This window comes from Medicago sativa, chromosome 2 (assembly GCF_051527215.1).
Source record: "Medicago sativa cultivar Bolivia chromosome 2, Bolivia_mono, whole genome shotgun sequence".
Classification (NCBI taxonomy): domain Eukaryota; kingdom Viridiplantae; phylum Streptophyta; class Magnoliopsida; order Fabales; family Fabaceae; genus Medicago; species Medicago sativa.
Genome location: NC_140750.1, coordinates 10,013,667 through 10,041,593, shown reverse-complemented (window position 1 = coordinate 10,041,593; position 27,927 = coordinate 10,013,667). Strand labels below are relative to the sequence as shown.

The 27,927-nt window shown below is 32.3% G+C and overlaps 3 protein-coding genes across 3 annotated transcripts; 2 read left to right on the top strand and 1 right to left on the bottom strand.

Moving 5' to 3' along the window:
- Nucleotides 1-2,614: 2,614 nt before the first annotated feature.
- On the top strand, nt 2,615-7,783 carry TLP11 (tubby like protein 11). The gene is made up of 6 exons (XM_085742753.1): nt 2,615-3,299; nt 4,943-5,030; nt 5,141-5,270; nt 5,371-5,550; nt 5,959-6,452; nt 7,397-7,783. Exons 1-5 carry the CDS (start codon nt 2,994-2,996, stop codon nt 6,434-6,436), a joined length of 1,182 nt encoding a protein of 393 aa, XP_085598879.1. The 5' UTR covers nt 2,615-2,993; the 3' UTR covers nt 6,437-6,452; nt 7,397-7,783.
- A 5,691-nt stretch (nt 7,784-13,474) lies between these two features.
- On the bottom strand, nt 13,475-14,269 carry LOC146944370 (uncharacterized). The gene is made up of 3 exons (XM_085747946.1): nt 13,894-14,269; nt 13,735-13,807; nt 13,475-13,592 (listed from the first exon to the last, which is right to left on the bottom strand). The coding sequence occupies exons 1-3, from the start codon at nt 14,267-14,269 to the stop codon at nt 13,475-13,477; spliced, it is 567 nt and encodes a 188-aa protein (XP_085604072.1).
- An 8,676-nt stretch (nt 14,270-22,945) lies between these two features.
- On the top strand, nt 22,946-26,115 carry BMY3 (beta-amylase 3). The gene is made up of 3 exons (XM_085742758.1): nt 22,946-23,317; nt 24,040-24,525; nt 24,910-26,115. Exons 1-3 carry the CDS (start codon nt 23,081-23,083, stop codon nt 25,792-25,794), a joined length of 1,608 nt encoding a protein of 535 aa, XP_085598884.1. The 5' UTR covers nt 22,946-23,080; the 3' UTR covers nt 25,795-26,115.
- Nucleotides 26,116-27,927: the final 1,812 nt, after the last annotated feature.

The following is a 27,927-nucleotide window of genomic DNA, read 5'->3' as shown; positions in this document are numbered from 1 at the left end:
ATAACTCATACAACATTTAAACTCAGTCATAAACAAGAAAAATACAATATCTTTTACAATTGTCCATAATTAAATCAAACCGACATTTGGTTCAAAATACACAAAAGTTTGAAATTCATCAAAACGTTACATAATGTCCATAATTAAACAACACATTACAAAAGCTAAAAATGAACGGATTAAAATGCTCAATATCTGTTTTTTTACGTCAAAAATGTGTTGATACCTCCTATGCTTGATGCTTCAATGATTTTGGAGCAAGATTTGATGAAAAAAATATTGGATTTGGGGATTGGATGGAAGTGGTATGGAAGTTGATGATGAAATAGTGTGTAAGGGGAGCAGGTGGCTGTTTCATCTGATGAAACATTTTCCTCGGCAGTTAACTAACGAGGTTTTCCTCGGCAGTTAACTGCAGCCGGTTTTTGAATTTCTCGGCAGTTAACTGCCGAAGGGCAATTTCGTATTTTACATGTGTTTCTCAGCCTTATGATATGTGTGAACAACAATTTTTTTAAAAAAATTGACAAATCTAAGAGGTAAAATTCCATTGATTACTCACGAGTCGTGTTTAAAGAGCACAATTTTGTATAAATTTAATCGACTGAAATTGACACATGAAAAAAAATCAAAATTTGAGATCTTGGAAAGGAGAAAGTCTCAAGTCAACACTCAACACAACTGGATTACAATTGCACATAAGAGCATTCACAATAGGGACATCTATTTTTATATACTTAAATGGGTCACACGTGTACCCATCACTCATTTATAATTGTTTAATAGTAGTACTAAGAGCTTCCGTAAACCAATAAAGCCTCCTTAAATAGACTTCACGTGTACGTATCATTTATTTATAATTTTTTTAATAAAAGTAAGTATCTAATGGCTCCAATGATAATACACTAGCAGAAACTTCGATTGAAAGTAATAGGTCTCCATCATGTGCATATGTATCGTGTCCTTTATGTGTGCATTTAATTTTTTTTAAAAAGAAATTAAAAATAACAAAAATAACAAAAATAACATGAATTTGAAAAGTGAGATCAACTTATACATATTTTATTTTCTCTTTTGATTGCGCGACTCATTAGTTGCTAATGAGATATGTAGTCTTTTTATATAGTTGTTAGTAACTGATAGGTACCCGTTTTTTCTTCCTCAAATGAAGTTCTTAATAAGTTGAGATTCTTGTTAAATAAAAGACTCTTAATTGACATCCTTCATAACTCTCTCCTGGTGCAAAATTCCACTCACTGGCACCTCCATGTTCGCCCCCATGTACGTGCCTTTCTTTGGCGTGCAGCTCATCAATGTTTACCTACGAGGGACAACCTCTGCAAACGGAATGTTCCTTGCTCTGAAACATGTGTTTCTTGCGACCTTTTTGCTGAATCTCATATGCACTTATTCTTTATCTGCCATCAATCTGTTGCATGTTGGAACCTCATTGGTGTTGACAACATCATCCGTGAGCTTCTACCTAGTGCAGACAACTTCCAAAATTTGCTTTTTGATTTTTTTAGCAGGCTAACCGACCAGCAAAGACATTTGGCAGCTATGACACTTTGGAGTTTGTGGAAGAGTCGCAATCTGCTGCTTTGGGAAAATACGAACACCACTCCCACTCTCATTGTCACTCGTGCTCAAGAGGTCCTCCATGAATGGAGTTGTATGCAAAAAATCAAGAACCCACCGCACCATGAGGAAAAAGTACATGTTTGGACAAAACCTCAGCAAGGTTGGATCAAATGTAATGCGACGCCGCCATCTTCAATGGTAATACGATCATGGGTTATGGAATATGTTTCAGAAACTCCACCGACAATTTTCTACTTGGTAAGTCAGATTTCAACTACTCATCTGTCACTGTTTTGGAAGCCGAGGCTATTGGTCTTTTGGAATCCATCAAAATGGCAATCTCAAAAGCTTTTCACCATGTCATGTTCGAAACAGACAGCAAGACTCTGGTTGACTTACTAAAATCCACCAATCCTCCAGTTAACGAAATTGGTGATTTAGTTTATGAATGTAAAACTTTGTTGCTTAGTAATTCCGACTATGTAGTGTCGTTTGTTAGGAGGCAAGCTAATAAAGTAGCTCACAACATTGCTAGAGTTGTTTTATCTCACCCTAACCCCCATGTTTTTTGTGAAGTACCTACTACTTTGTACTCACTGATTTTGAATGAAATGCAGTAAATTTGTCTTTGCTCAAAAAAAAGACTCTTAATTGAATATGCTCTAATAAGCACTCAATCTCTCTAACACAACATCTCACACACATTTATTAAACGAGACTCACTAATCAATTATCAATAACTTTATATCAATACATTTTAATTTTTTAATATTAAAAAAGTGAGTTCTATCTAAGATTAAAATCTTAAATGAGACATTAATCTAATAAGACCCCAAATTTATTCTCCTAAATAAAACACTTAATAGGGATCAAATCATAAAAGTTTTAGACCCCATTGGGATGGTCTAACTTACCACATGAGATCCAAAAATATTGCAGAAGTTAATTCCCACTTTGAGATCCTATGTGCTCTCCTCCACCATCTTGAAACAACCAACCATCATGTACCTACCTTTAACTTCTTGTCTCTTCCAACTCTTCTTATCTCATGTGTGACTTTAACTTCTCCTCTCTCTCTCTCTCTCAACAACAAAGTAACCACCTCTTCTTCACACACAATCATATCACAACACATTTCACCTTCTCACCCTTTTCCTTTCTCAGACAAATCATCAAACACACACTATTTCATAACTCAATTCCCCTTTTTTCATCACAATCTTCCCTTTTCTTCTTCAAAAAATCAATTTTTCTCATTCCCCATAAGGTAAAATAATGCAAAATTAAATCAAAATCAATTTCCCCTCAATCAACGCAACACTTTTACATCTTCACACTTTCTCTCTCTTCTCTTTTAAAGGTGAAATTTTTCATCTTTTGGTGGAACCGAAATCGAAATTGGCGATCTGGGTATGGCTATAATCCGCAACATAATCGAAGACATGAGATCAAGATCGCAAAGAGTAGTGGTGGTGGCGGAGAAGGAAGAGAAAGTGGCGGTTGGCGACAGTTTACGGCAGAGTTGTTGGGCTAACATGCCACAAGAGCTTCTGCGTGAAGTTCTTCTCCGAATTGAGGCCTCGGAGGACACGTGGCCGCCGAGGAAGAACGTTGTTGCGTGTGCTGGAGTGTGTAGGAGTTGGAGAGTTATCACTAAAGAGATTGTTAAAAAACCTGAAATTTCAGCTATGATCACTTTCCCCATTTCTGTTAAACAGGTTTTCTCTTTCTCCATTCTCATTTTCTATCGCTTTCCTCATATGGGTTGTAGTCAAAATCAAATTTTTATTTATTTATGTAATTGTCTGTTTTTTTATTGATTTTTGATTGAATTGATTTTGTAGCATTGATTTTGGTTAAAAAAGTGATTTATGTTTGGATGCTTTGAGGCGATTTGTATGAAAAATATTGTTTAGATATTGTGTAAAGGACCAAAATGTGTTGGATTTGGTTGTTTATAATGGGAAGATTTTGTTTGATGCATTGAGGTTAATTGGGTTTTGAATTTCAAATTTAGCATGATTAATTGTTTGGATGAGGGCAATAAAGTTTTCTTACACTACCTTGTTTCTTTGTTATTTGGTATTAATTTTATGAAAATTTAGACCAAATTTTATGTTTATCTTGGTGTTGTTGTGAATTATTTGAAGTTTTTTAACATTGTTTTATAACAATAAAAGAAAATATATATGTATGTTTTGATGATGCAGTCCTTATCGATGCCATTGTAGTTGCGAAAGTTATGTTGTCATTAGAGTTGAACTAAATCATTTTGATGTTTTTTTCACTTCCAATATGTAACTCTATTAAGTAACTTAATTTGTTTGAGATATTGATGATAACCTGTTCCTCTGTGTATGTTTACATTTACCCATTGGATCTGTTATTTTTATACTATCTTGTGAAGAAAAGAAAATGATTAGTCTTTCTAAACGTTCTTTTTCTCAGTGTGGAAAATTGTTATTTTGGTTGGTCAATGTTATTAATGGATAATGTAGGGTTTTGGCCTAATTCTAGATATTTTGTGCTCCATTATATCCACATAATTATATGTTCTATATTATCTGAGAGGTTGGGACCGCTAAATTGTGATATTAAGTTTTTCAACTTGTGAAACTTTACATGGGAAATTGCAGTGTAATTTCCTTAAAAGACATTGAAATGACCAGGTTTTGTTTCTGGTTATTATGACTGTTATAATTTAGACTCTTAGTCTATCTTGTATCAAATACTCCTCTTACTACAGGACGCTTACCTAACCAACGTTTAGCTCCGGCTCTGCGTGTGATTCTCTATTAGGCTTGGCTGAGATATCATCTACTGGTTTGGCTAGGATATAATTATGTTTTGGTTGAGTACGGGCTGTTAACACTGACACTTCATATTGAAGGTGTGCCCGGTGTCCGACAACAACATGACACCGACACATGTTACATTCAATTATTCCATATTCTCAAATTATTACCGGCGTCGACGTGTTAGTGTCTTTGTCATGTCTAGTGTCCGTGTTTGTGTTTTCCATATTCTCAATTACTTCCATATTCTCAATTACTTCCATATTCTTTGTTGTTGATATGTAATTTTCCTAACCAAAAAGTAGGAGAGGTCACTGTTTTGGGCTAATTGAGTGGGCTCCATAAGATGCCTCTTTGGTGTTGAATAGTATACATGGAATTGCCCTTAAGATTCCCTTGTTTGTGGAAGGGCATGATGATTGAATATGACTATGTTGTGGAAGGGCATGATGATTGAATATGACTATGGTGTTTGTCTTTACACTCCTTAGTAATTTAGTATTACATTGTTTTACAGCACTATGGCATTTACCTAACATGTTTCTATTGGCGAATAATTTTGGCAGCCTGGTCCAAGGGAGAATCTCCTTCAATGCTTTATAAAGCGCAACCGGTCCACTCAAACATATTATTTGTTTCTCAGTTTAACTAGTTGTGAGTATACAATTAATCTTTGGTTGATTTCTTTCTATTAAAAACTTCAGTTTATTTGTTTCCTTTTTGAGATCTAAACCTTCATTTTGGTCATTGCTTCTTTAATTCAGCGCTAGGTGATGACGGGAAGTTCCTTCTGGCTGCACGCAAATGTAGACGTCCTACATGCACAGATTATATCATCTCTCTAGACGCAGATGATATGTCCAGGGGAAGCAACAACTATGTTGGGAAATTGAGGTGAGCTGATAACTAATAAGATATAATTACCGTTATTGTTTTATATTTTTGCTGTTTATCAGTGTGGCGACTTATACCTTTTTTTTTATTCTTCCTTAAGATCAAATTTCCTTGGAACAAAGTTCACTATCTATGACGGCCAGCCACCTCATGCAGGAGCAAAATTTACTAAAAGTCGTTCTACTAGGTTGGTGAATCTAAAGCAGGTTTCACCCAAGGTCCCAACAGGCAACTATCCAGTGGCTCACATCTCATATGAATTAAATGTGCTAGGCTCTAGGTAAGCTTTGCATATCTCAATAGTGCACACACATTATATAATGAATTCAATTTATATGCACTGTCAGTGTACAAATGTTTTACACTGTCAATCAATCATAATCATCATATCATTAAAAATGCCTTACTTTTATCACAACGATCGGTAAAGTCACACAGATGATGGGTTGTGATTTGTTGACAGCGTAAAACTTTTTACATTGACAATTATCGAAGTTAAGCTCTTACATAATAAAGAAATAGCTGTTATACTATAATTGTCATTGATATTTTTTTACTTGCATCCATACTTTTATTTTGTTCGACAATACTGTTGTCTATCCAAAGCGTTACCCGTAAACTATTTAGCTTACCGCGCACTCTTCATATATTGGCTACACTATTCTCACTATCTATATATTGCAAGCAGGGGGCCAAGGAGAATGCACTGTGTCATGGATTCCATTCCATCCTCTTCAATCGAACCAGGTGGCGTAGCTCCTACACAAACTGAGTTTTCTCTAAACAACATAGAAATGTTTCCCTTGTTTCCTTTTTTCCGATCAAAATCAAATCGTGTGGTAGAGAACTCTCTATCCGGACCTCTTGTTGGCGATAAAAGAGATGGTATGCTTGTGTTGAAAAACAAGGCTCCGAGGTGGCATGAGCAGCTGCAGTGTTGGTGCTTAAATTTTCATGGACGGGTGACAATTGCCTCGGTTAAAAACTTTCAGCTGGTGGCTTCTGCAGAAAATGGAACAGCTGGACCGGAACACGACAAGATTATTCTGCAATTTGGAAAAGTTGGGAAGGATTTGTTTACAATGGATTTCCGATACCCTATTTCGGCATTTCAGGCATTTGCAATCTGCCTCAGCAGCTTTGATACCAAGATTGCTTGTGAATAAGAGCATGTTTAAACAGGTATTCATTGAGACCAACTGTGTTAAAAATTGATTAAAACTGGCTTTTGCAGAAAATTCGTTGGTTGATCATTGAGCAAATACATTTTGGTTTGGCAAATTGTGTCACTATGTGGCAATGGTATATATTATTAATTTTCTGGGGTGGTAGCTTTAAGTAGTGTTTGGAATAAAACAATTTGTTTTATTTGGTTTCTTTTTTATTAAAATAAAAAAAAAGCCTCTCTTTTTGTAATCTTATGCTTGTTTTAGTCTAGTATTGATTTTTAGTGTACACCAAATATAAAATAGCATTGATGTATTCGTTTCTGTCCTATTTTAGTCTGTCTACCAAACATAACCTTATAGTTTATATCAAACCCTTTTCTGGTATTTATAATGGCTGCTACATTCATTTGACCAACAACAATTAAGCCTTATCCCATTGGGTAGGGTCTGCTACATGAACCAAACAATGTCATAATGTTCTAACATACATAATGTATTAATGTCTGCAACCAAACAGTTGACCTTTAAATCTTTCTTAATAGTTTGGAGGTAGTTTTTCCTATTATTCGTTTGCTGCCCGTGAGGATAAACAGTGGGAGGATAACTCAGAAACTTAGGATTTGGATTTGTTGTTGTCAGCAATTCCATGCAGTCAGCACGTTGGTGGCCATTAGATCGAGATCAGATGGTCCCAATACCGCTGCATATTTTGATTGTAAAAGAACTGAAATTCCGATCGTGAAATTTGGATTGTCAGATTTCAATCCAACGACCACCGACATGCTGATTGCGTGAATGTGTGGAATTATTGACTTCAACAAATCTAAATCTGAAAACTGAACTATTCCATCCATAAGATTGTACCTGTTATCTCAGTTACTTTATTTAAAAATTGCAACAAGAAATGTAAATTATCAGTTTATCTAATGAGAATGTTTGGTTCAATTTTAATGCCAGGTTCAATCCAGATTAGATCACAATCTGAGAAATATGTTTGAATGTCACTTGGTGGGAAGAAATCCAATGAGAAAGTATTTATGAAGATGATTGGATGGTGTTCTACTGAATCCATAATAAGGTGCTGCACACGAGTTTTCAGCTAGTTTCTGGAATCAGCATTCATAGCATGAAAGTGAAATGTTACTTGCCTTCATTCGTGTAAATTATTCCCCTTGTGCTGTACATAAATTCTTTCTCCCTCAATTTTTCTTCTCTTTTAACAATATGATTTTCATTTGGTTGTTTATATTATGCAATATATTAGTTATGTACTCGCAATAACATAATAACGGTGTTACAACGTTGTCTTTCAAAATCAGTAACAAATTGGTTCCGTTGTGTGTAGAGTATGTCACAAGGAATATGAATTAGACCTAGATTAATAACAAGACATAACATGTAACTGAGTTGGTTTATGTTTCTCAAATTTATTTTTGACTACACAATCGATCAATGGAAATTATTCCATTTTTTCGAAACTGTAATAAACCTAATCAAAGTTTGCGTTGCGATTCATACACCACCTTGTATGAACATGAAAATAATCAGAAGTGTTTAATCAAGCTTATCCTTTTAATAATGAAGTCCAGCTATTTTCATATTATATAAAGAACAAACATTAGTTTTTTTTTTTTTTTGGTACAAAAGAACAAACATTAGTTAACATTGATAAAATGTTACTCCTTTTGGCGTACTCATTTCATCATATCCATAACTTTCTTTTAAACAGTCAATTTTCACACTACCAATCTAATTATTATAGTAGAAAATAATAAGCACAATAGCAACATTAAAACCTACGCAATATGACTATACCACCATGAATATAATCAAACTAAAGAAGCACCATTTTTGGGGATTGTTGAGGTTAGTAGCCGGGCCTTCCTTCCATCGTGGGAAGAGAAACAAACTCTATTTTTACTTAAAGAATGTATTTGGAAGAATATTCCGAATTGGAGTTCAAGGTCTCTTTCAAGAGTAGGTAAAGAAATGACAATTAAATTAGTTACTCAAGCTAAGGTTCATTTTTCTTCGTAATACAAAATCCTCCTTATTTGTTTGCGGAACTCAAAAATTGTATTGGAGGGTTATGTGTTTTTTTTAAGGGTTTACATGAATTCTTCAAATTTAATCTATGTAGTTATAATATTATTAAAATTAAAAATATATTAATCATAAGCATTAATTTATCATTCTCTAAAAAATTACTCTTTAAAAATATGTGAAATATTTTACCATTTTTCCCTATATTTTGAACTCTCCAAAGCCTTCCCTTCCCCTCCATACTTGCAAACAAAGCCTAAGGTTTTTAACATAGTCATGTTTGATAACCAAGAATGGTAGCTTCTCACAAACTCTTACCTCCGATTTAAATTGAAATATCTCTAATATTTGAGTCGAGCCTCCGATTTAAGAGAAGAGGCCATGTCTCCAATTTACCATCCTTTTTTCCCCGTTTACATAACCATGCAAGCTAAATAGACACTCAATTTCATTGATTGAGCAGCCCATGCCTTCATGCTTACTTTCTTCTAGAGTCTTTATATTCATCACTCAACGTTGGTTTTTGCATTTTCAACAATAGTAAATCCCGTCCTTATTACTTGTCGACGAAGGCAGTTAATCATGTCATCTCAAACATTCCATGTAACGAGTGAGTGAAAGTTTCACATGAACAAAACTTTTATAAATATTTGGTTTTGCATCAACTCAAATTTCAACTTAGACGGTTTCAACTCGACGGAAAAATCAACATTATTTGATTTTGACTCAACATAATTATCAACCGCATTTTCAACAATAACTATCAATAAACAAGCATTAAATTGTACAAAATTGCAAAATAAACACAAAAAATAAAATGGGCTCCAACAACGTTTAAGTGTCGTTAGAGGACGGCGACAATTAAATGTCCCTGGCACTAGCAACATAAGTTGAATTGGTTTCTTTGGATTGTCAAAATTGGTTTATTCAATAGAATACATTTTGTTACTGATTCTACAATTTATTTTAGATATAGCACGATTAATCTTCCAAAATATTTTGCCAAATTTATAATAATTTAGGTTATTAAGTTTAAATTATTTGATTGTCATTGAATATAATTCAAAGTAAAATCTTATCACTAGATTCTTCCATTTCCATGTCACTTTGTCAAAATAGAGATGTAAAAATATTTGTTTTTGGTAATACTCCCTTTAGTCTTTATTATAAGAAGAAAAAAAAAACATCAAAATCGATGCAATAATTAACCGTTGTAATTTTTTGAATATTTTTATAAATATACTCTTATAGAAAATTGTGAAACATTAACTACACTCACTGATATTAAAAAGAAAAATGTTAAATGAGAGGTAAAAAACCTTTTAAACAATAACTACACCTTAAAAGTTTGCGATATATTCTAATAAATAGAACCGAATATTTTTTTTTTATTTTTAAAATTCTTATAAATAGGTCTGGATGGAGTATTAAGGTACACGTGCATTCACATAAATGTCTTTTATTATTAGTATGTGTGCAAAAATAAAAAATCGGAAAATAAGAAAAAACCAAAGAATAGACTAGACAAATGAGAGACCAAACAAAAACAAATAGTTAATGTTAATGATATTCATTGTCTAAGTTCAAAGTGATAAATGATTTAATTTATAATTTGTCCATAAAATAATGGAATGTTTCAATTTTTACGAGAATAACTAATGTAATAAAAATGACATTTTCTCTCTCTTTCACTTATACATTTTTTAATATGTGTGAAATTAAAAACAAAAAAACTCAGTTATTAATTCTCATGTTTTCTCTGTAATATAGTGTAAAATTTACCATCACTTTGTATTTATAATATTAATTCTCACATGACATGCATTATTTACCATCACTTTGTATTCATAATATTTATTCTCACATGACATGTATGATTTCAAAAGTCATATTGAATATATGAAAATGATGAGATCATATTCTTTTATTAGATAATATAACGGTGGTTAAATATATGTAGTTGGTGACCAAAATAAAAAATATATGTAGTTGGTGGCGTTCTTTACGGTTGAAATGTATGATTGTAATTATAGTATTTAATTCATGAGAATAAAGAAGAACCAATTGTGTGTGATTTATCTAATATTCAAATTTGTTTTTATTTTTATAACTTAAAATGATATATTAAAATAATTTTTATCCTTTCTTTAATTAATGTTTATGATACTTAAATTTTTAAATTATAGTGATAATTTTTTATTAAGTCCATAATTAAATTATCAATCCAAAATATCTAAGTTTGATCTCTTTTTTAAACAATATCTGATAGATTTTATTTATTTCCCTCATTTCATATTAACAAAGTCTCTTTAGAAAGAGACTTTTTTTTTTTTTTTTTTTGCTCAAAAAAAGTCTCTTTCTATGAGAATTGAAGAGAAAATAAGGTACTTTAAATACCTATCCAAATTTTAAAATTTAAAACATCAACATATAATATTCAAAATATTTAAAAAAGTTAAATATTTTTTTAGGAAAACATATTCAGAAAATAATAACATCTTTCTAAAAAATATATAGCAACAAAGAATAAAAAATGTTCAAACAATCACATCTTTCTAAAAAAATATATAGCAACAAAGAATAAAAAATGTTCAAACAATAATAAAAAATAACATCAATCATATGAAAGAATTTGTGGTAAAATTATTTGAACTAAATTTTATTATTGTAGTCGCTTTTTTATAAGTCGAAAATGCAAGCTTACTACAACTGTTTATTAAAAGAAACAAAAAAGAATGCAGAAGTCCTAGCTCAACTGACAAAATGCCGAAATTGTTAGGCAGGATGCCATGGCCGGGGTTCGAATCCCGGTACCTCCACTTGTGTGTGTGAGTTTATAATGACTTTGCCATTTCGTCTATCTACCAAAGAAAAGAAACAAAAAAGAAAAAGAGAAACAAAGTTATGAGACTAAAACCAAAACCCAATGAGAGAAAAAAAGGAAAAAGGGTGGAGATCAAAATAAGACATAATATCTCTTGATCTTTTTAATTGTCTCTAGTCCTTTTGAACTCAGTGTGTTGGATCACCAACCCAAGAAGTTTGATTCCACATGCCTCTTCCAACCGATTAATTTTCCTTTTCAATCATTTATCTTATTCTCTTTATGTTAGATTTGAATTATTTAAAGCGAGCAATCCATTTTAGAACATCTTGGTTCAACTAGAGATTAGCTGAAGTATAAGTCCTCAATTGTGATTCCATTTCTTCAAGCGATTAATGCTGAGAAAGGAACATTGTCCCTCAACTGTTAGTTCATTAACTGTCACACTAGGGCGTTAAACACAACTATTTTTGAGTTTTTTGCTATTGGACCAAGTAATGCATGTAAAAATAAAATAAAGGCAAAATGACAAAGTGATAAAATAACGGAAAGCAGCTTGTTGCATGAACTCCATTCCTATAGTTGTGAAAGGTTTAGAAATGTATAAAAAATAGTTTCTTTTAATTTGGACCAGTGAAAGTTGGTCTCCAACTTGGACCAATTGAAAGCTGACCATAGATTTAATAATAATTAATATGGAAGGTTGTGATTGAAGGTCTGATACCTGATGTATAAGTTCAATAAAATCAAGTCTAGTGTAAGTGTGACCGCACAGAAATTTTTTTGTCCTTTCTAAACATGGATCTTATGTAATTTTTTATTTATTTTTTATATAGTCAAATTTATAAAAGCTAGAGGTGTCAATATCATGAGGCCTTGAAGTTTTGGCCCCAGCCCACATAGTAAGGGGGCTTGAAAATTCACAAGATTAAAAAGGCCACAAATAAAAAAATCAAAAGGCCCAAAATTTCTATAAAAAAATTTTTTTACCGTAAAAAAAACTGTTTTTTACTGAAGAAAAAAAAATTTGACCGTAAAAAAAAAGTTTTTACCGCAAAAATTTTTTTTTTACCGTAAATTTTTTTTTTGTTACCGTAAAAAAAAAATTTACCGTGATTTTTTTGGTAAATTTTTTTTTCCATACAAAATTTTTTTTGTTACCGTAAAAAAAAAAATTTTACCGTGATTTTTTTTGCCAAAAAAAATTGAAATAATTAATATGGGGCTTTGTTAGGCCCACAGATAAATAGATTTTATAGTGGGGCTTGGCCCCAAATAATTTTGGGAATTAGGGGGCTTTAATTTAGTGGGCTTGGCGGAGGCTTTTTTAAGTGGGCTTTGAAATTTGGGCCTCTATTGACACCTCTATCTAGAGCTGCTCTTATCACCGAATCAAATCTCAATTTTGAATTTGTCTTGAAAAATAAAATCATAAAAAAATAAAAATAAATCAAAATTGAAAGAAAGAATTAAGAAATTATAGGTGAAAGAAGAACAATAATGGTACAGGTGATTAGAACGAAAGATCGAAGAATAGTAATAAAAAGAGAAAGAGGAAAATTCAAAAAGATTAACAAATTTTGTGTAACCCAACAAATTCTTTTTCTTTATTTCCCTGATTAGGACTTCATGTTTTTTCTGTATTTTCCATTTTTCAATTGCTTTCTTAGTTGTTAAAGCCTGTCTTATTTATTTATACGTTTATGGCAACGACACCCAACAACAGTCCGACGACGAAGGTAGAAACCCTAGATGTAGGAAATTCACGATGTACGAGTTGTTGTTCAAGAAATCACGATCATGGTTCAATTATTTCATTTGTATGGAAATAAGTGGGTGAGAGAGAAAAAGATGAAGTAGTTAATGGTTTTTTGCTTTACCCATTCATGAATTCTATCGAACAACAAGAGATGGAAATGATGTACACGAAGCACTTGTGGGAATTTGACTAGTTTGATGTCCACGATATCATTTAGTGGATCTTTTAATCTAAGCCTTCTATTTTTAATCCAATGGTTAGTAATTATTCTCATCATTCTCATATAAGATAGTCATTCTCATAATATACATCCTCATATATATATATATATATATATATATATATATATATATATTAACAATGAATCACCCCGCACAAGGTGTGCAAAGGGTAAAACAAGCAAGAGTATTTACAATGTCAAAGTGCCGCAAAGAATAAAAGCCACATCAAAACAAGCAGAACTAATGGACACACATACACAGTAAAGGATGTTTCCACAAGTCATGATAGCTTTAAGAGAAAACCACCTGTTTTGATTTTAACCACAAAAAAGAATTGAGCTTGACCTTTTCTAGGAGAACGGAAGGACTTGAAGACGCGATTGTTCCTTTCCTTCCAAATCACCCTAACAGATGCGAACCAAATTATTCTTAAAAAAGAAAAGAGAACCTAGGCAGACCAGCCATATGAATAAATTGCATGAAATGCTGGCGAAGCTCTCCAGGAAGAACCGCTGAAACACCTAACCAATGCAACACAAGTAACCAAAGAGAGCTGTGATGTGAATGTCACATCCTAGAAACAAATATTTAGCCGTTTCCAAGTTACCGCAGGCTGCCGTGCAACCCGTATCTGCTGCTTGAATGACTCTCCGCCTTGCCAAATTATCTTTAGTAGGCAATCTGTCGCGAAGAAGATGCCACACGAACAAGGACACCTTTGAAGGAATGAGCTTGTGCCACACATCATCAACCAACGACCTGTCAACTGCTTCCCTTGATGTAGTAAGAAAGTGATATGTGCTTCGGACTGAATAACCATGGATTGGGTCTAACAGCCATCGCCAAGTATCAGTCGATGTTTCCTGCAAAACAACATTATGAAGCAAAACATGACACTCCCCCACACTCTCCTCCTCCCAAGCTAATAACCGACGTCTCCACTCCCACGCCCTACCATCCACACCCCACCCTAGCCTCCTCATCTCCTCCACTGTTCGCTCTTTATATACAGCCAAATCAAAAAGGCGGGGAAATTTCAATCTCAAAGGTAATTCCCCCACCCAAGTGTCGTACCAGAATAAAGTGTCCCTCCCATCACCCACCGACCTCCGGATATTCTCCTCAAACCAACTACCTACACCATCGCCGACCCCCTCCCGAACCCTACATATTGTCCTCCACCAAACTGAACTCAGGGTCCCCCCCTCCTTAAACCGCCCCCCCTCCTCCCCGTATCACGATTTCAAGACTCGATACCACAACCCCCTTTTATCAATCAACATCCTCCAACACGTTAGACCGACCCTCTAAAAGTGCCAGAATTGTTAATGGATTTAAAAATTTATTCAACATCCTCCAAAGTCTTACCCTTAGGCAATTTTGAGTTTCTCATATTGGAGGGTTTTACACGAGGTGGGGAGGACTACCCTCCCTTCTTCTTTTCCTTCATTCATTATTTTATTTTATGGCCTTATCCTAGCCTTATTACTATTCTCGATGGAAGCAACAGATAAAGTGGGGGTTAAGTGACTCAATTTTTTGAGTTAAGGGTTGCAAGATTTGTAAGAGCAAAAGGATTCATGTTCAAGTCTAGGTGAAGGGAAAAAAATACTAACAAGTTATGACATGCTACATGTCAAAGTTAGGCTTTCAATTTTTTAAAAGGTCAGTCTTAACATTTGTAAAGTTTAGTTCGATTAAGCCTATTTACATCACTAGACACAACATTCTATTTTCAATTTAAAATCGATTTAAAAAGAAAGAAGAAGAAAAATGGTCATAAACATGACTCAAACCTTCGTAACTGCCTTTACAATCCAAACAACATAAGCAATGAACCCCAAACAAAACATTTTTAGTTTCCTACATTTTATGTGATTTAACTATTGTAAACTTCCATGCATATTTAAGAAATCCCTCACATGTTCGCGGTGCGGTTTGGTTCGGTTTTGAGGTTAAAAGTCATCCGAACCGCAAGATAAAAATGCATGCGGTTTGGTTTGGTTCGGTTGACTTTTAAAATACAATCCGAACCAAACCAAACCAAATCAATGCGGTTTGGGTTGGATCGGCTGGTGCAGTTTTTTCGAGACAATTCAATTTTTTTTCCGATATTAAAATCAAGTTAAAAAGTTAAAACGCAACATATTTTCGTTAATGTTACCAACAATGTTTTAAATTTCATCTAACATTACAATTTTATTTTATTCAACAATGTTCACAACTGCATAAATCAAATTATGTGCTTCTAGCATATGCCATAATTGTTTATGGTCCATTGATCCTAGACTTTAGCTTCTTTTGTTTTCTGTTGGTGTTTTGCTTTTATCTTCACGATAAAAAGAAGCAAAGTATTCATAAAAGAGATCAAAATTTGGTCACTGGTATGACATAAATGAAAATTCGCATAAGCTAATTACTCCATTCGTCTCAAATTATAAGTCGTTTTGAAGAAACAAATTTGTCCTAAATTATAAGTCACTTTGCAATTTCAATTAAGTACTATTGATATTACTTTTTCTATCATTTCTTTAACTGTTTACTACTCTCTCTTCTTTCAATTTTTTAATTTATTTTTTCTCATACTATTTATTAAGGACGATTTTGTATAACAACTTATAATATATCTTTCCTATATAAAATGAATTACATTTTCTAATATGTGTGAAATGTTCAAAACATCTTATAATTTGAGACGTAGAAAGTGGTATTAAGTGAGTATTCAATTGCGGATCCATAAATTTCTTTTAGTTGGGCTAAAAAAAAGTAAACATTTTGACTAAAGAAAAATATTAAGGGTTTGTACAAAATAGATAACTATAACGACAAAATAATCTCAAAATACATACAAACTATAAAATTAATAAACTTATAAAATATTAGATAACTATAACGACAAAATAATCTCAAAATACATACAAACTATAAAATTAATAAACTTATAAAATATACTAAGAATCGAATATTTGTTTGAAAACCAATGTGTAAAAAATTTCCGTATATTATTTGTGCTGAGTTTGGTCCAAAAACTTTGTACCATTAACTATACTTTTTAAAATTAAGTCTACAGTGTATAAAGGATACAAGTTTTGCATCATGTACGTATAAGGTCATTTTCATCAGGGTTGGTCCTAAATTTTTTTATCCAAAGATGAAAATAAATTTGTGCATGACACAAGATCAAGTTACTTGTATACAGGTTCAGCCGGATCAAATTGGAGGCCTTGTTCAAATATTAAAAATAACCTCAATTCAAATACAATAGTTTGATTTTTTTTTTTCTTTCATTTTTTGATGCTAATCATATTCTTAACATTTTTCATACTTGTCTCGTGCTCTTTTCTTCGAATGATAACCATTTGAGGAATATTTGACCGATATTCAATTCAATAGCAATTTCATTAGCATTATCAAGTCATTATAAAAACCAATGCTAACTACATTCCTAAAAAATACTTCTTTTGATGCTAACTACATTCCTCAAAAAATGTTTTTGATGCTAATAATGAGCCCGTTTGTTATAGCTTTTTTAAGAAAAAATCACTTTTTTAAAAATTATAATCACTATTATGAGTTTTGCATCTGTTTGTTACAGTATTTTAAAAAAAATCAGAATCTAACAAAATTCTCAAAACAACTTCAAATGAGAAGCTGTTAAGAGCAGCTTCTCAAAAAAATAGATTTTTTTTAAAGGAGAGAGAAAATATCGTTTAAAAGATTTTAGAGGAGAGATAAAATATCGTTTAAAAGATTGAACTAATTTTGTAACAAAAAATTCCCTTTTATATAGTTGTATCCAAACAAACTATTTTATTTGTTTAAAAAATTGATTTTTTGTACTGTAAACAGACGCAAAATAGATTTTGATTTTTCATAAAATCTCTAAAATATAATCTCTAAATTATTTTATGTCAAAATCACTTTTATTTTAATCTGTAACAAACATGCCCAATATTCAACGATTATAAGAATAATAAAAATAAACTATGAAAATTGAACCAAATCTTACAATTTTCATTAATTAAAAATAAACTATGAAAAAATCCATCACCGTTTACAATGACAAACAATTAAGTCATAATTAAATCGAGTCACGGTAGAAATATGATTTTTACCTACAAATACATAGATATGTAGCAATGTATCATGCAATTGTTGATCTCGATCGTTTGATGGAGATCAGAAGGTTTGTATTCGTCATGCTTGAAGCTCCTCGACAGTTAACTGCCGAAGTTTCCGCGGCAGTTAACTGCAGAAGTTTCCTCGACAGTTAATTGCAGCCGATTCCATAATTCGGCAGTTAACTGCCGAGGAGGCATTTGGGTAAATTACTAGTGTTTCTCAGCCAAACTAAATGTGTCTTCATCTTTATCTAAGAACAATACACAGTTGATATCGGTAGGTAAACAATATTTTATGATAAATTTTATCAGGAGGTAAACGTTTCATTTACTTTTTTCAAATTTGAGGGCTCTAACAGGGCCGTCTCAAACAATTTGTAGGCCCAGTTTTAGTCTTGTAAAGGCTGATGAAAACAATTAAATTTTGGGCCCCAAAAAAAATAAAAACAGGCACTATAAAAAAAATTATGGCAAAAATGGCTCAAGTGAGACTTGAACCAAAGACCATACACTCAACTGAACATACACAGACCACTGGAGCGAAGTGCGTTGCTTGCTTTTCTTTCGCTTTACTTATATATAATAAATAATTTAGTTCCCTACAGATTAAAAAAAAAGGAATTTGGGCCCCAAAAAAGTTGAGGCCCGGTGACATAGCCCAGCCTCGACAGGCTATGGGCCGGCCCTGGGCTCTAATTATGAGACCCTGTGCTAAGGGATCTACGGTAGAAAAAACCTATTTTCAATATTCCCTCTCATCATCGAATGCTTAGACAATCCCAAAAGCACGTTTATCATATATGTCATGGCATGCAACTTGATTCACCGACCCTAGAAATGGTCTCGTTCAGTTTGGCAATCACAAAATTACAAAAATAAATAAATAAATGTTCAATTTTTCCGGCTATAAACATTTCTTCCACACAAATCATAAAATTCGGATGAAGATAAAAGGAATAATAGGACAAAGGAAAAAGGTAAACTTCTCACCAATACTTTCGAAGAAGCAACACACCATACCTTTTGTGAGATTCAATGCAATTAATATTTGATGCACGCATGCGGTCCAACCATGATCATTAGATCAATATCGAATGATTCAAATTTTAATGTAGTGTTTAAGTTTATAAAATTCTTTGTGATTCAAATACAAGTAAACATTATTATTTAGATTTATTGAATAATTGATATATTTAGTTTATAATATAGATTTAATACATTGATTATTCAATGAATCTGAAAAAGTAATCTAGCTTTTGTGTATATTTGAAATTGGAGGGAGTAGAAAATATACGATTTGATATAGATCATTTGATCTTGATTCAATGATCATGGATGTATCAACTTCATTAATGTGACACGAATTTGGCTTTATACTTATCCATGTTTTATGGTTTGTTAGGCGATCATGCTCCTTGATTCTCTTGTCCTTGTTACCTTGAGCTATATGTTGCTATGAAACATGACATTCGTGGATAAAGTTAAGAGAAAGCTCAAGAATTTTGTATTGATTTTTGATAGTAAATGTGAATGTTAAAAATAATAAAAATAATTAAAATTAAACTACCTCAAATCTATTTATGAGCACTAACTAATCAATAACTAATAACTAATCTATATCTCTAACACTGTGTTTGGTAGAGTAGAAATAGAGAAGAGAGAGTAAAGGAAGAGAGAAGTTGAAGAGAAATAGGGAAGTTACCCTGTTTGGAACTGGAGAGAAATAGAGAAGAGAGACCAAAAACACATGGGTCCCACACAAAAACCTTTCTCCCCAAAACTGAGAAGAAATAGGAGAGAGTATTAATATTTTTCTGTTTTCCTTTTATACCCTTCTGCCCATTCAATCAATTAATTTTGTCTCTTGTGACATTATAGTTTTTTTTTTCCCACCGTCAACTTTATCTAGTTTGAAAGTGATTAGCTACACTGAATTTATGTATTTAATCTTTGTAACCAAAAAAAGTGATAATTATTTTTTTTCAAAAAAAAAATCTGGAAGTGATTTTTTTTTAAATTGCAGCGTTAACTTTTTTTGTGTGTAACCAATTTGTTTTTTTTTTTTGCATTCGTAGTTTTCTTCTTGTATGCATATTCATAATTTATAGAATTTTACGGTGCATACCCTATTTTGCTATTTTGGAAGTGTTGGTTCCTACTGATTTTTAAAAAATGATATATTCCATTGTTTCTTTTATAAAAAGGTTATAAATTCTATTTAATAAAAATCAGTAGTTGAATTAATTAACTAAATGTATTTAAATAAAATAACTAAATTGATTTTGTTAGGGGCATTGTAGTACTTTTGAAAACAAGTAATACTTCTCTCTTCTCTATTTCTTCTCTCTTTATCTTATTCCAAACAACCCATCAAATCAACTCTATTTCTCATAATTTCTCTCTTCTCAAACTCTTTCTCACCTATTTCTCTCTTCACAATTTCTCTTCCAAACCAAACACACCCTAAGAGTAGTTTCTTTTCAAGGCTTTTGACCTCATCATTCTTGATAGGCTGATCCTTAGAACGATCCACTATAATGTGGATTTGATTGATTTGCACTAACATTGTAATTTTTTTTAATCTTTTACCGCTACACAGTAAAAAAAAATTATATGGATTAGCCCAATAGTTTTCGGTCCTAGTATTTCATATTGTAGATACACCACACTTACACTATCAACACTTTAATAAAAGATTCCATCGCTTGGGTTGTGTTAACCAATGCCCCGGGCACTGGTTAAGGTATCTAAAAAAGGAAAAATTAAATAAGAAAAGACACTTTTTTGACTTTTGAACCCTTGATTACACAATTTTTAATGCAAAAGCTTCTACATTTGCTTCCTTAACCAGTGCCCGGGGGCACCGGTTAACATTTTCCTTTTTTATATATAAAAAAAGAAAAGAGGGATTGATTGATTGGTTGGGAGGATACTAAAGTATTACTAGGTCCACGTTCGCATACAGTTTAATTCAACTTGAGCCAGTAGCATATGTGACTATAATATTTTGGATAGGAAGATATATGTGACTATAATATATTGACACTATATTGCTATAAAAAAATTAACAAATACATTCAATAATCTGTTAGCTAACTTTCAAAATTGAATTATTGCAACTTAACAGAATATATACAAAAAAAAAAAAAAAATCTTATCCAGAAGAAAGTGCATACATGGTCTGATTCTGATCTGAGTCATGTAAGTGGTAGTAAGTAGTAGAAGAGAGATGAAGAGACAGAAGAGAGATCCTAAAAACATGGGCCAATGAAATGAATCTGATTCTGAATTGTAAACGCACCATATTTTCACCACACCGCACATAGTTTAATATTGATTATGACTCAGCACACACAAAGCATCTTCCATTTGCCACTACTCCACGTGTGATGTCCATCCACAACCTATCATTTCATTTTGTGAATCTAAACAACTTATGACTGTTGTGTCCCTTTGCTTCCACGCAGAACCTTACCCCACATCCAATCACCCTTATGCCACTTGCAACATTTCTTATCAAAGAGACAAATTTAATGGAACTATAGCATTGAATAATTAATCAACAGTAGTAGTACTAAATCATGCATTGAGTGAGTCATTTTGGATAATGTATGGATTGGAATCTATCCTTCTGTCGGGTTCAAGGAACATTATGGATTTACATGTTCTTTTTAAGGGTCATGTTAACTTGTGCCCTTTGGGCACATGTTAAGCAACCTAATAGAGCAATTTTGCATTGAAAAATACAATATAACAACTTTTAAGAAGTTGAATGCACACCTTTTGATATGTGTATTTCTATAATGAGTATCTTAACATGTGCCTTGAGGGCACAAGTTAACATTAACCTTTTTTTAAACATATAGGGGAACATTTTGGTCTAATTTAAGAAGATTAGTAATCATTATTTTAATTCGCAAGTGGAGTGAGTTGAGCTCAAATTTCATATTCATTGTTTTTAATTAAAAAATGTAGTTGTTAAAAACAGTTAGTCATCAAGAAAAGTGCTTAGTACTTTGCATCTATTAAATGATAAGAATATTATAAGAAAGCCTTTTCAAAAAAAAATATTATAAGAAAGGCTCACAATTATTTTTTTTTTTTTTTGGTCAGGTAGCCTATTGGCTAGAATTCACCTTATAAGGTGAATAAGTGGGGTGTCCGGGGTTCGAACCCCAGCCCCTGCATATAATAATGCATTGTCCTACCAACTGAGCTATACTCATGGGACGGCTCACAATTATTTTCTAAAAGGATAAAAGCTCACAACTTTAAAAACGCACTATTGGGTTACTAGGAGGGCTAAGTAAATCGTCACATTAAGAGCAATCACACATGTGATTTAAACCGCATCATTATCATTGTTGGGTTAGGAGATGATATGATGATTAACACATTGAACTAAAAGCAACCACAAAAGTGACTTTGTTGGGTTTTATGTGTAAATGACTAAATCTCACGTTGACTAGAAATGAAGAAAATGTTGGATACATAAAAGAAGTGACTCGTTACCTTAAAGTTTTGGATGATGATGTAGTGTCAAATCTCTTATTAGTCCTAAACTTTTAGCCGATTCACTAAAAATCTCACTTTCAAGTGTGAGTCTTCCACATTCTACTTGAAATGCCATTGCAACCAACAAAATACGCCATCTAACTACATCCCGGAAAGACACGTCAGGATTCACTCCAACTCCTTAAAGTCCAACCATAGCCTTAATACCACTTGTTGGGACTACAGAAAAGTGTTGAGAGTAACAACAAATAGACGAGTCATGACCACAAGCAATGAAAATATCATTTTCGTCTCAAAACATTAAGTAAGCAGTTCTCTTATGAATCCAATACTTAACTCATTTAGTGTGACTTGAGAGACTAATCACTTACACTTTAACACATCAAACACTAAAAAAAAAAAATTAATTAAATATTAAGGAAAATTATTCATAACAATAATACAATACCATGCATATGTTAACTTTGTTGTAGTGGTCATATCCAACTCATCTACCCAACAAATCCAGATGCCATTTAAATCTTGGCTGTATGGTTTCTTAATATTATTTTCTAAAAATTATGAACCTATCATGATTGTGTTGGTCCTCAATAATTCCATTATTTACTAGAAAAGAATACTTATATTTTGTATATTATGAACCTATGATGATTGGTTTGGTCCTTAATAATTCCATGTTTTTTTAATGGGAAATGCTAACCAATGCTCCCGGGGCACTGGTTAAGGCCTATAAATGGTAACTTATCGTGAAAACATATGTAATCAATGCATCGGAAATCGAAATCTTCGACTTTTTTTATAAAATTATTTCTTCTTTTGGAATCCTTAAAGAGTGTCCCGGGGGCACTCGTTAACAAGACCCTTTTTTAATTACAAAAAACATAATTCTGCGGCTGAATTGCTACAAGATCGACACGTGTCCCCTTGTTTTGTACGCTATTGTTTCTCTTTGGCCACACAAAAGAAAAAGCGCGTTTGAGGCTCCACCTCCTTATATATCCATATCCATAATCCATTTCCCTCACTCATCAACTTCAAAAATCACTTTTTTAATCCAACCCATTTTTTCTCTTTACTTATTCTATTGGAATCCTCTTCTGTGTATTCTAAAAAGTTTCAAATTTTCATTATTTTTGTGAACAAATTTTCTTCTTTGCCATGGAGATTTCTGTTATTGGTAGCTCTCAAGTGAAGTTTGGAAGAACTGATTTTGCTTGTAGAGAACTTGGTTATGTTATTTTGAAGAATAATTGTAGATTTTCAAAGGGTGGTGTTTGTTTTGGTCAGAATTTAAGGTTGAAGAGAGGTGGTGGAATAGGTTTGAAAGCTATTCATGCTGAACCTGTTAGAGAGATGAAGAGCAAGCCTTCTGGATCTAGAACAAGATCCAAGCAGGTGTGTTTTCTTTCTTCTTTTACTTTTTTATGTCTTTGTGTTTTTTTTTTTGTTGTTAATATTTGACTGTTGCTTTTTGGTTGGTGAAAAAAGTATGAATACTATGGAGAGAATATTGTTTTTTGAATTTGAGTTTGACTTGGAAGGAAATAATTGATGAGTTTTTGTTTTTTAATATATTTGATTTGATTTGATTGGAAAATCTATATATTTTAGCTTGAATAGTTGAATGAAATTGAATGAATTTATCAAGGATGTTCAATTTAATATGTTGAATTCTTCATTTATTTATATGGTTAAGATAAATAATGAAATCAACACTATTATTATTGCTACTTTAATTATTGAGTGATGAATTTTCCTTGATTTGTTATCTTGTGATTTTAGGTAGATATTTTTTAGTGGATTTTGGGAACTAGATAGTTTGCTTGTGAAGTTTTGTTCATGTTAAATATCAATTATTAGGTTTTATACTTTAATTCTTTTGCTAAAATTAATTTCATGATGAATGAAAATTGAAAACCATGACATACATATTTTAATAAGCTGTACTACTATATTTGAAAATGTTTATTGTTCTACATCATTCAAATTCACATCTAATGCATTCATGTTGCATGTTGTGCACTTGGGGTGGCCAAATAAATTAATTTTTGTAATATAATATAAATTTCAAAGCATTGAAAAGTAACTAACATGATTAAATATATGTATATTTTCAGGCAGATGGTGTAAGATTATTTGTGGGACTGCCCTTAGATACAGTATCTCATGACTGCAATTCAATAAACCATTCTAAAGCAATTGCAGCCGGGCTTAAAGCTTTGAAACTATTAGGAGTTGAAGGTGTTGAACTACCTATTTGGTGGGGAATTGTTGAGAAAGAAGCCATGGGAAAATATGATTGGTCAGGCTATCTTGCTATTGCTGAGATGATTCAGAAAGTGGGTCTGAAGCTTCATGTTTCCCTTTGCTTTCATGGCTCTAAAAAACCAAATATCCCTTTACCTAAATGGGTATCTGAGATTGGTGAATCACAACCGAGTATTTTCTTTACGGATCGGTCAGGACAGGGTTACAAAGAATGTCTGTCGCTTGCGGTCGATAATCTTCCTGTTCTTAATGGAAAGACTCCGGTCCAAGTATATCAGAGTTTTTGTGAGAGCTTCAAGTCTAAATTCTCTCCATTCATGAAGTCAACAATCACGGTACGAATTTTATATCACAGGACCAATGATATGAGCTAACATTAACATCCACTTTTTCGCAACTAAGATTTGTAAAGGCCTGTTTGGATTGACTTAATTGAGTTCAACTAATAGCATAAACTCTTGTCAGACTGTTTTGGAGAGCTTATGGAAACAACTTATGACATTTCCATACGCTGTTTTGAGATTATTTCTATAAGCTCTCAAAAATAACTTATGAAAACAGTTTAAATGAAAACAAATTTACTTTATTTTTATTTTTCTATAAAAACAGCTTATGCATAATTTATATGATAAGCTAACATAAGCATTGAATTAAGTTGTTTGTATAAGAATTGCTTAAATATTGCGGACAGTGTCTTATTTTGCCATATTGCTTTGCAGGGTATTTCCATGGGTTTAGGACCAGACGGCGAGCTTCGATATCCATCTCATCACGAGCTACCGAGTAACGGTAAAACTCAAGGAGTTGGGGAATTCCAATGTTATGATCAAAACATGCTAAGTTTACTCAAACAACAAGCTGAATCATCTGGAAATCCTTTATGGGGGCTTGGCGGTCCACACGATGTGCCTACCTATGACCAATCACCATACTCCAACAGCTTCTTCAAGGACGGTGGTTCTTGGGAGTCTTCATATGGGAACTTCTTCCTTTCATGGTATTCTTCTCAGCTCATAGCACATGGAGATTCCCTCCTTTCATTAGCATCTTCTACTTTTGGCGACACCGGGATTTCAATATACGGAAAAATTCCACTTATGCACTCTTGGTATGGAACTCGATCGCATCCGTCCGAGCTAACAGCAGGGTTCTATAACACAGCCAACCTAGATGGTTACGAACAAGTGGCACAGATGTTTGCTAAAAACTCATGCAAAATCATATTACCTGGAATGGACCTTTCAGATGCAAATCAGCCGAATGAAACTCATTCAAGTCCCGAGTTGCTACTTTCGCAAACTATGACGACTTTCAGAAACCATGGTGTGAGTGTTTCAGGTCAAAACTCGTCAGAGCTTGGTGTTCCGGGCGGATTTGAACAAATGAAGAAGAACTTATCAGGAGATAATGTACTTGACTTGTTCTCATATCAGAGAATGGGAGCATATTTCTTTTCTCCTGAGCATTTTCCTTCGTTCACTGAGTTAGTTCGGAGCCTTAATCAACCAAAACTTCATTTAGATGATCTCCCTACCGAGGAGGAAGAAGGCGTCGAATCTGCGGTTATGAGCCAAGAGTCAAGTGTGAGCATGCATGCAGCCTAAGACATGAAAGTGCTGTAAACTTGTAGTGATAATTGTGTATATAACAATTAGTGGTTGTGTTGTAAGTAATTTATTAAGTACAAAATGAGGATGCATATTTCTGTTTCAACCTCAGAGTTACATTACATTATTCATTGTAATGTAGCTGAGGATTTGTGGCAGATGACATTTTAGTGTATGTCTGTTTCATATTGCAATTGCAAGGCCTCTAAGGCTACGTCTAAGGAACAAATTAAATGAGTTGTTTTTGTTATTCATATGATATGATATGATATGATGGTGAGAGAAATCTAAACCATATGGACTATTAGTCCTTTTTGATCTTGTGTTGAACATTTGTATCTCATACTCCCCATGTTTAATATTTTTAAGGTTGTCGGAAGTAGATTAGGAAATCATTTGTCTAAATTTAGATTAAATGGTTAAATAAATTTTTATCCCTATAAATATCCCAATCTTCGTTTTTAATTCCACTCAAAACATTCAACGAGTTTTGGACCCCAAGTGTTTCTTGTCATGACTTTTGGTCTCTGCTCTAGTAAATAGACATGAATCCTTTTTTGCAGTTATCTTTAATACACTAAAAATATCTCTTGCAAAATTTTAATTTTATTGGTTAAATAAGTTCTTGATCCCTATAGATATATAATCAATTTTATAGAGACCAAAATATGTTTCTTGTTTTACGAGGACTAAAAGAAAAAAATTATGTATTTACAGGTACTAAAAACTTATTTAACCTTAATTTTGTTTAATAATGGATGAATTAAATATAAATTTTAAGTTTTTAACCCTTAAAAATTTATATTGCATTAAAAAAATTTAAGTTTTTGTGCTCTATATTGTTATTATATTTAAAACATCTATATAAAAATGCATTAAAATTTAAGGGATCAAAATTTGCTTAAGATCATTGAAAATGCATTAAAAAGTTGTGACATAAAACAGTTAAGGAACCAAAATTTGCTATAAAATACTCTCATTTATCTTTGGTTGTTATTATCATTGATTGTTTCGTAAATTTTCTTTTTTTTTTTCTACTATTCTCTATAATGATTTTTTTTTTCTACTATTCTCTATAATGATGTTCCAACTATATTTAATATTATGTCAATTGAATAAAAAAAATTATTAAGTGTTCTTTAGAGATGCTAAAATTCAAATCAATACTCATTCCATCAACAATTGTTGATGGTTTTAGTTCAATTAGAGCCAAGTAACATTCACTGTGACAAGCACATAAAAATCGGATGTTAACATATCTTTTTTTTATTGATGGATTTTTTAAAGAGGATTGTTGATGGAAATGTTAATATATCTTAATCACATCTAAGATATTTAAAATAAATAATTCATTCTTGACCATAAAAAATAAAAAGGGAAATGTTAACCGGTGTCCGCGGGGCATTAGTTAAGGAATTATAAAAGGTAATGTTTTCTCAAAAATTGTGTATTTTACTTTTTGAAACTTGAAAAAGTGTGCTTTTAATGTTGACTTTGTTTTTTCTTTCTACTTTTAGCTGCTTAACTAGTGCCTCGGGAGCACTGGTTAACCAAAATAAAATCATTCGTTAGGTATTGAATTTGTGGTCTTATAGGACATACTCAACTTTGAAACAAAAACCTAAAACACCCAAGGCTATAAAACAGATGGAGTATTATTACTTTTGAAGTATTTACACCAATTTGGAGTAAATTATAAGTCAAGTAAGGTTTTCTATATAAAAATTTAGGTAATTTTTTCAATTTTACAAACTTTAGTTCTATTTTAAAATGGAGAAGGAAATATTAATGACGGTTTCTTTTTCCATCCTAAGAGTTTCTCACGTGTTCCATACAGTTTGGATATTAGAATCCAAACTGTATAAAAAAAAAACCATAAAACCTAAGTTGACATATTTCAGATTTTAGAATCCGAATAGGACGTATGAGAACCTCATAGGATGAAAAAGTAATGGTCAATATTAATAATTCCAACAGCTATTATACTTATAAGTTACGATTATATGATGAAATGAGTACGCCAAAAGGAGCAACCTTTATCAATGTTAACAGTAATGTTTGTTCTTCATGTAGTGTGAAAATAGCTGGACTTCATTATTAAAAGGATAAGCTTAATTAAACACTTCTGAT

What these genes read in the sequence shown, in the direction of transcription:
- TLP11 (XM_085742753.1), top strand. Translation starts at nt 2,994, where the DNA reads ATGGCTATAATCCGCAACATAATCGAAGACATGAGATCAAGATCGCAA. An exon ending in TCCCCATTTCTGTTAAACAG is followed by an intron (nt 3,300 to 4,942) that starts GTTTTCTCTTTC and finishes TAATTTTGGCAG; the next exon opens with CCTGGTCCAAGGGAGAATCT. An exon ending in TTAAATGTGCTAGGCTCTAG is followed by an intron (nt 5,551 to 5,958) that starts GTAAGCTTTGCA and finishes TATTGCAAGCAG; the next exon opens with GGGGCCAAGGAGAATGCACT.
- LOC146944370 (XM_085747946.1), bottom strand. Translation starts at nt 14,269, where the DNA reads ATGAGGAGGCTAGGGTGGGGTGTGGATGGTAGGGCGTGGGAGTGGAGA. An exon ending in GGGTTGCACGGCAGCCTGCG is followed by an intron (nt 13,808 to 13,893) that starts GTAACTTGGAAA and finishes TGCATTGGTTAG; the next exon opens with GTGTTTCAGCGGTTCTTCCT. An exon ending in CATATGGCTGGTCTGCCTAG is followed by an intron (nt 13,593 to 13,734) that starts GTTCTCTTTTCT and finishes AAATCAAAACAG; the next exon opens with GTGGTTTTCTCTTAAAGCTA.
- BMY3 (XM_085742758.1), top strand. Translation starts at nt 23,081, where the DNA reads ATGGAGATTTCTGTTATTGGTAGCTCTCAAGTGAAGTTTGGAAGAACT. An exon ending in CTAGAACAAGATCCAAGCAG is followed by an intron (nt 23,318 to 24,039) that starts GTGTGTTTTCTT and finishes GTATATTTTCAG; the next exon opens with GCAGATGGTGTAAGATTATT. An exon ending in TCATGAAGTCAACAATCACG is followed by an intron (nt 24,526 to 24,909) that starts GTACGAATTTTA and finishes ATTGCTTTGCAG; the next exon opens with GGTATTTCCATGGGTTTAGG.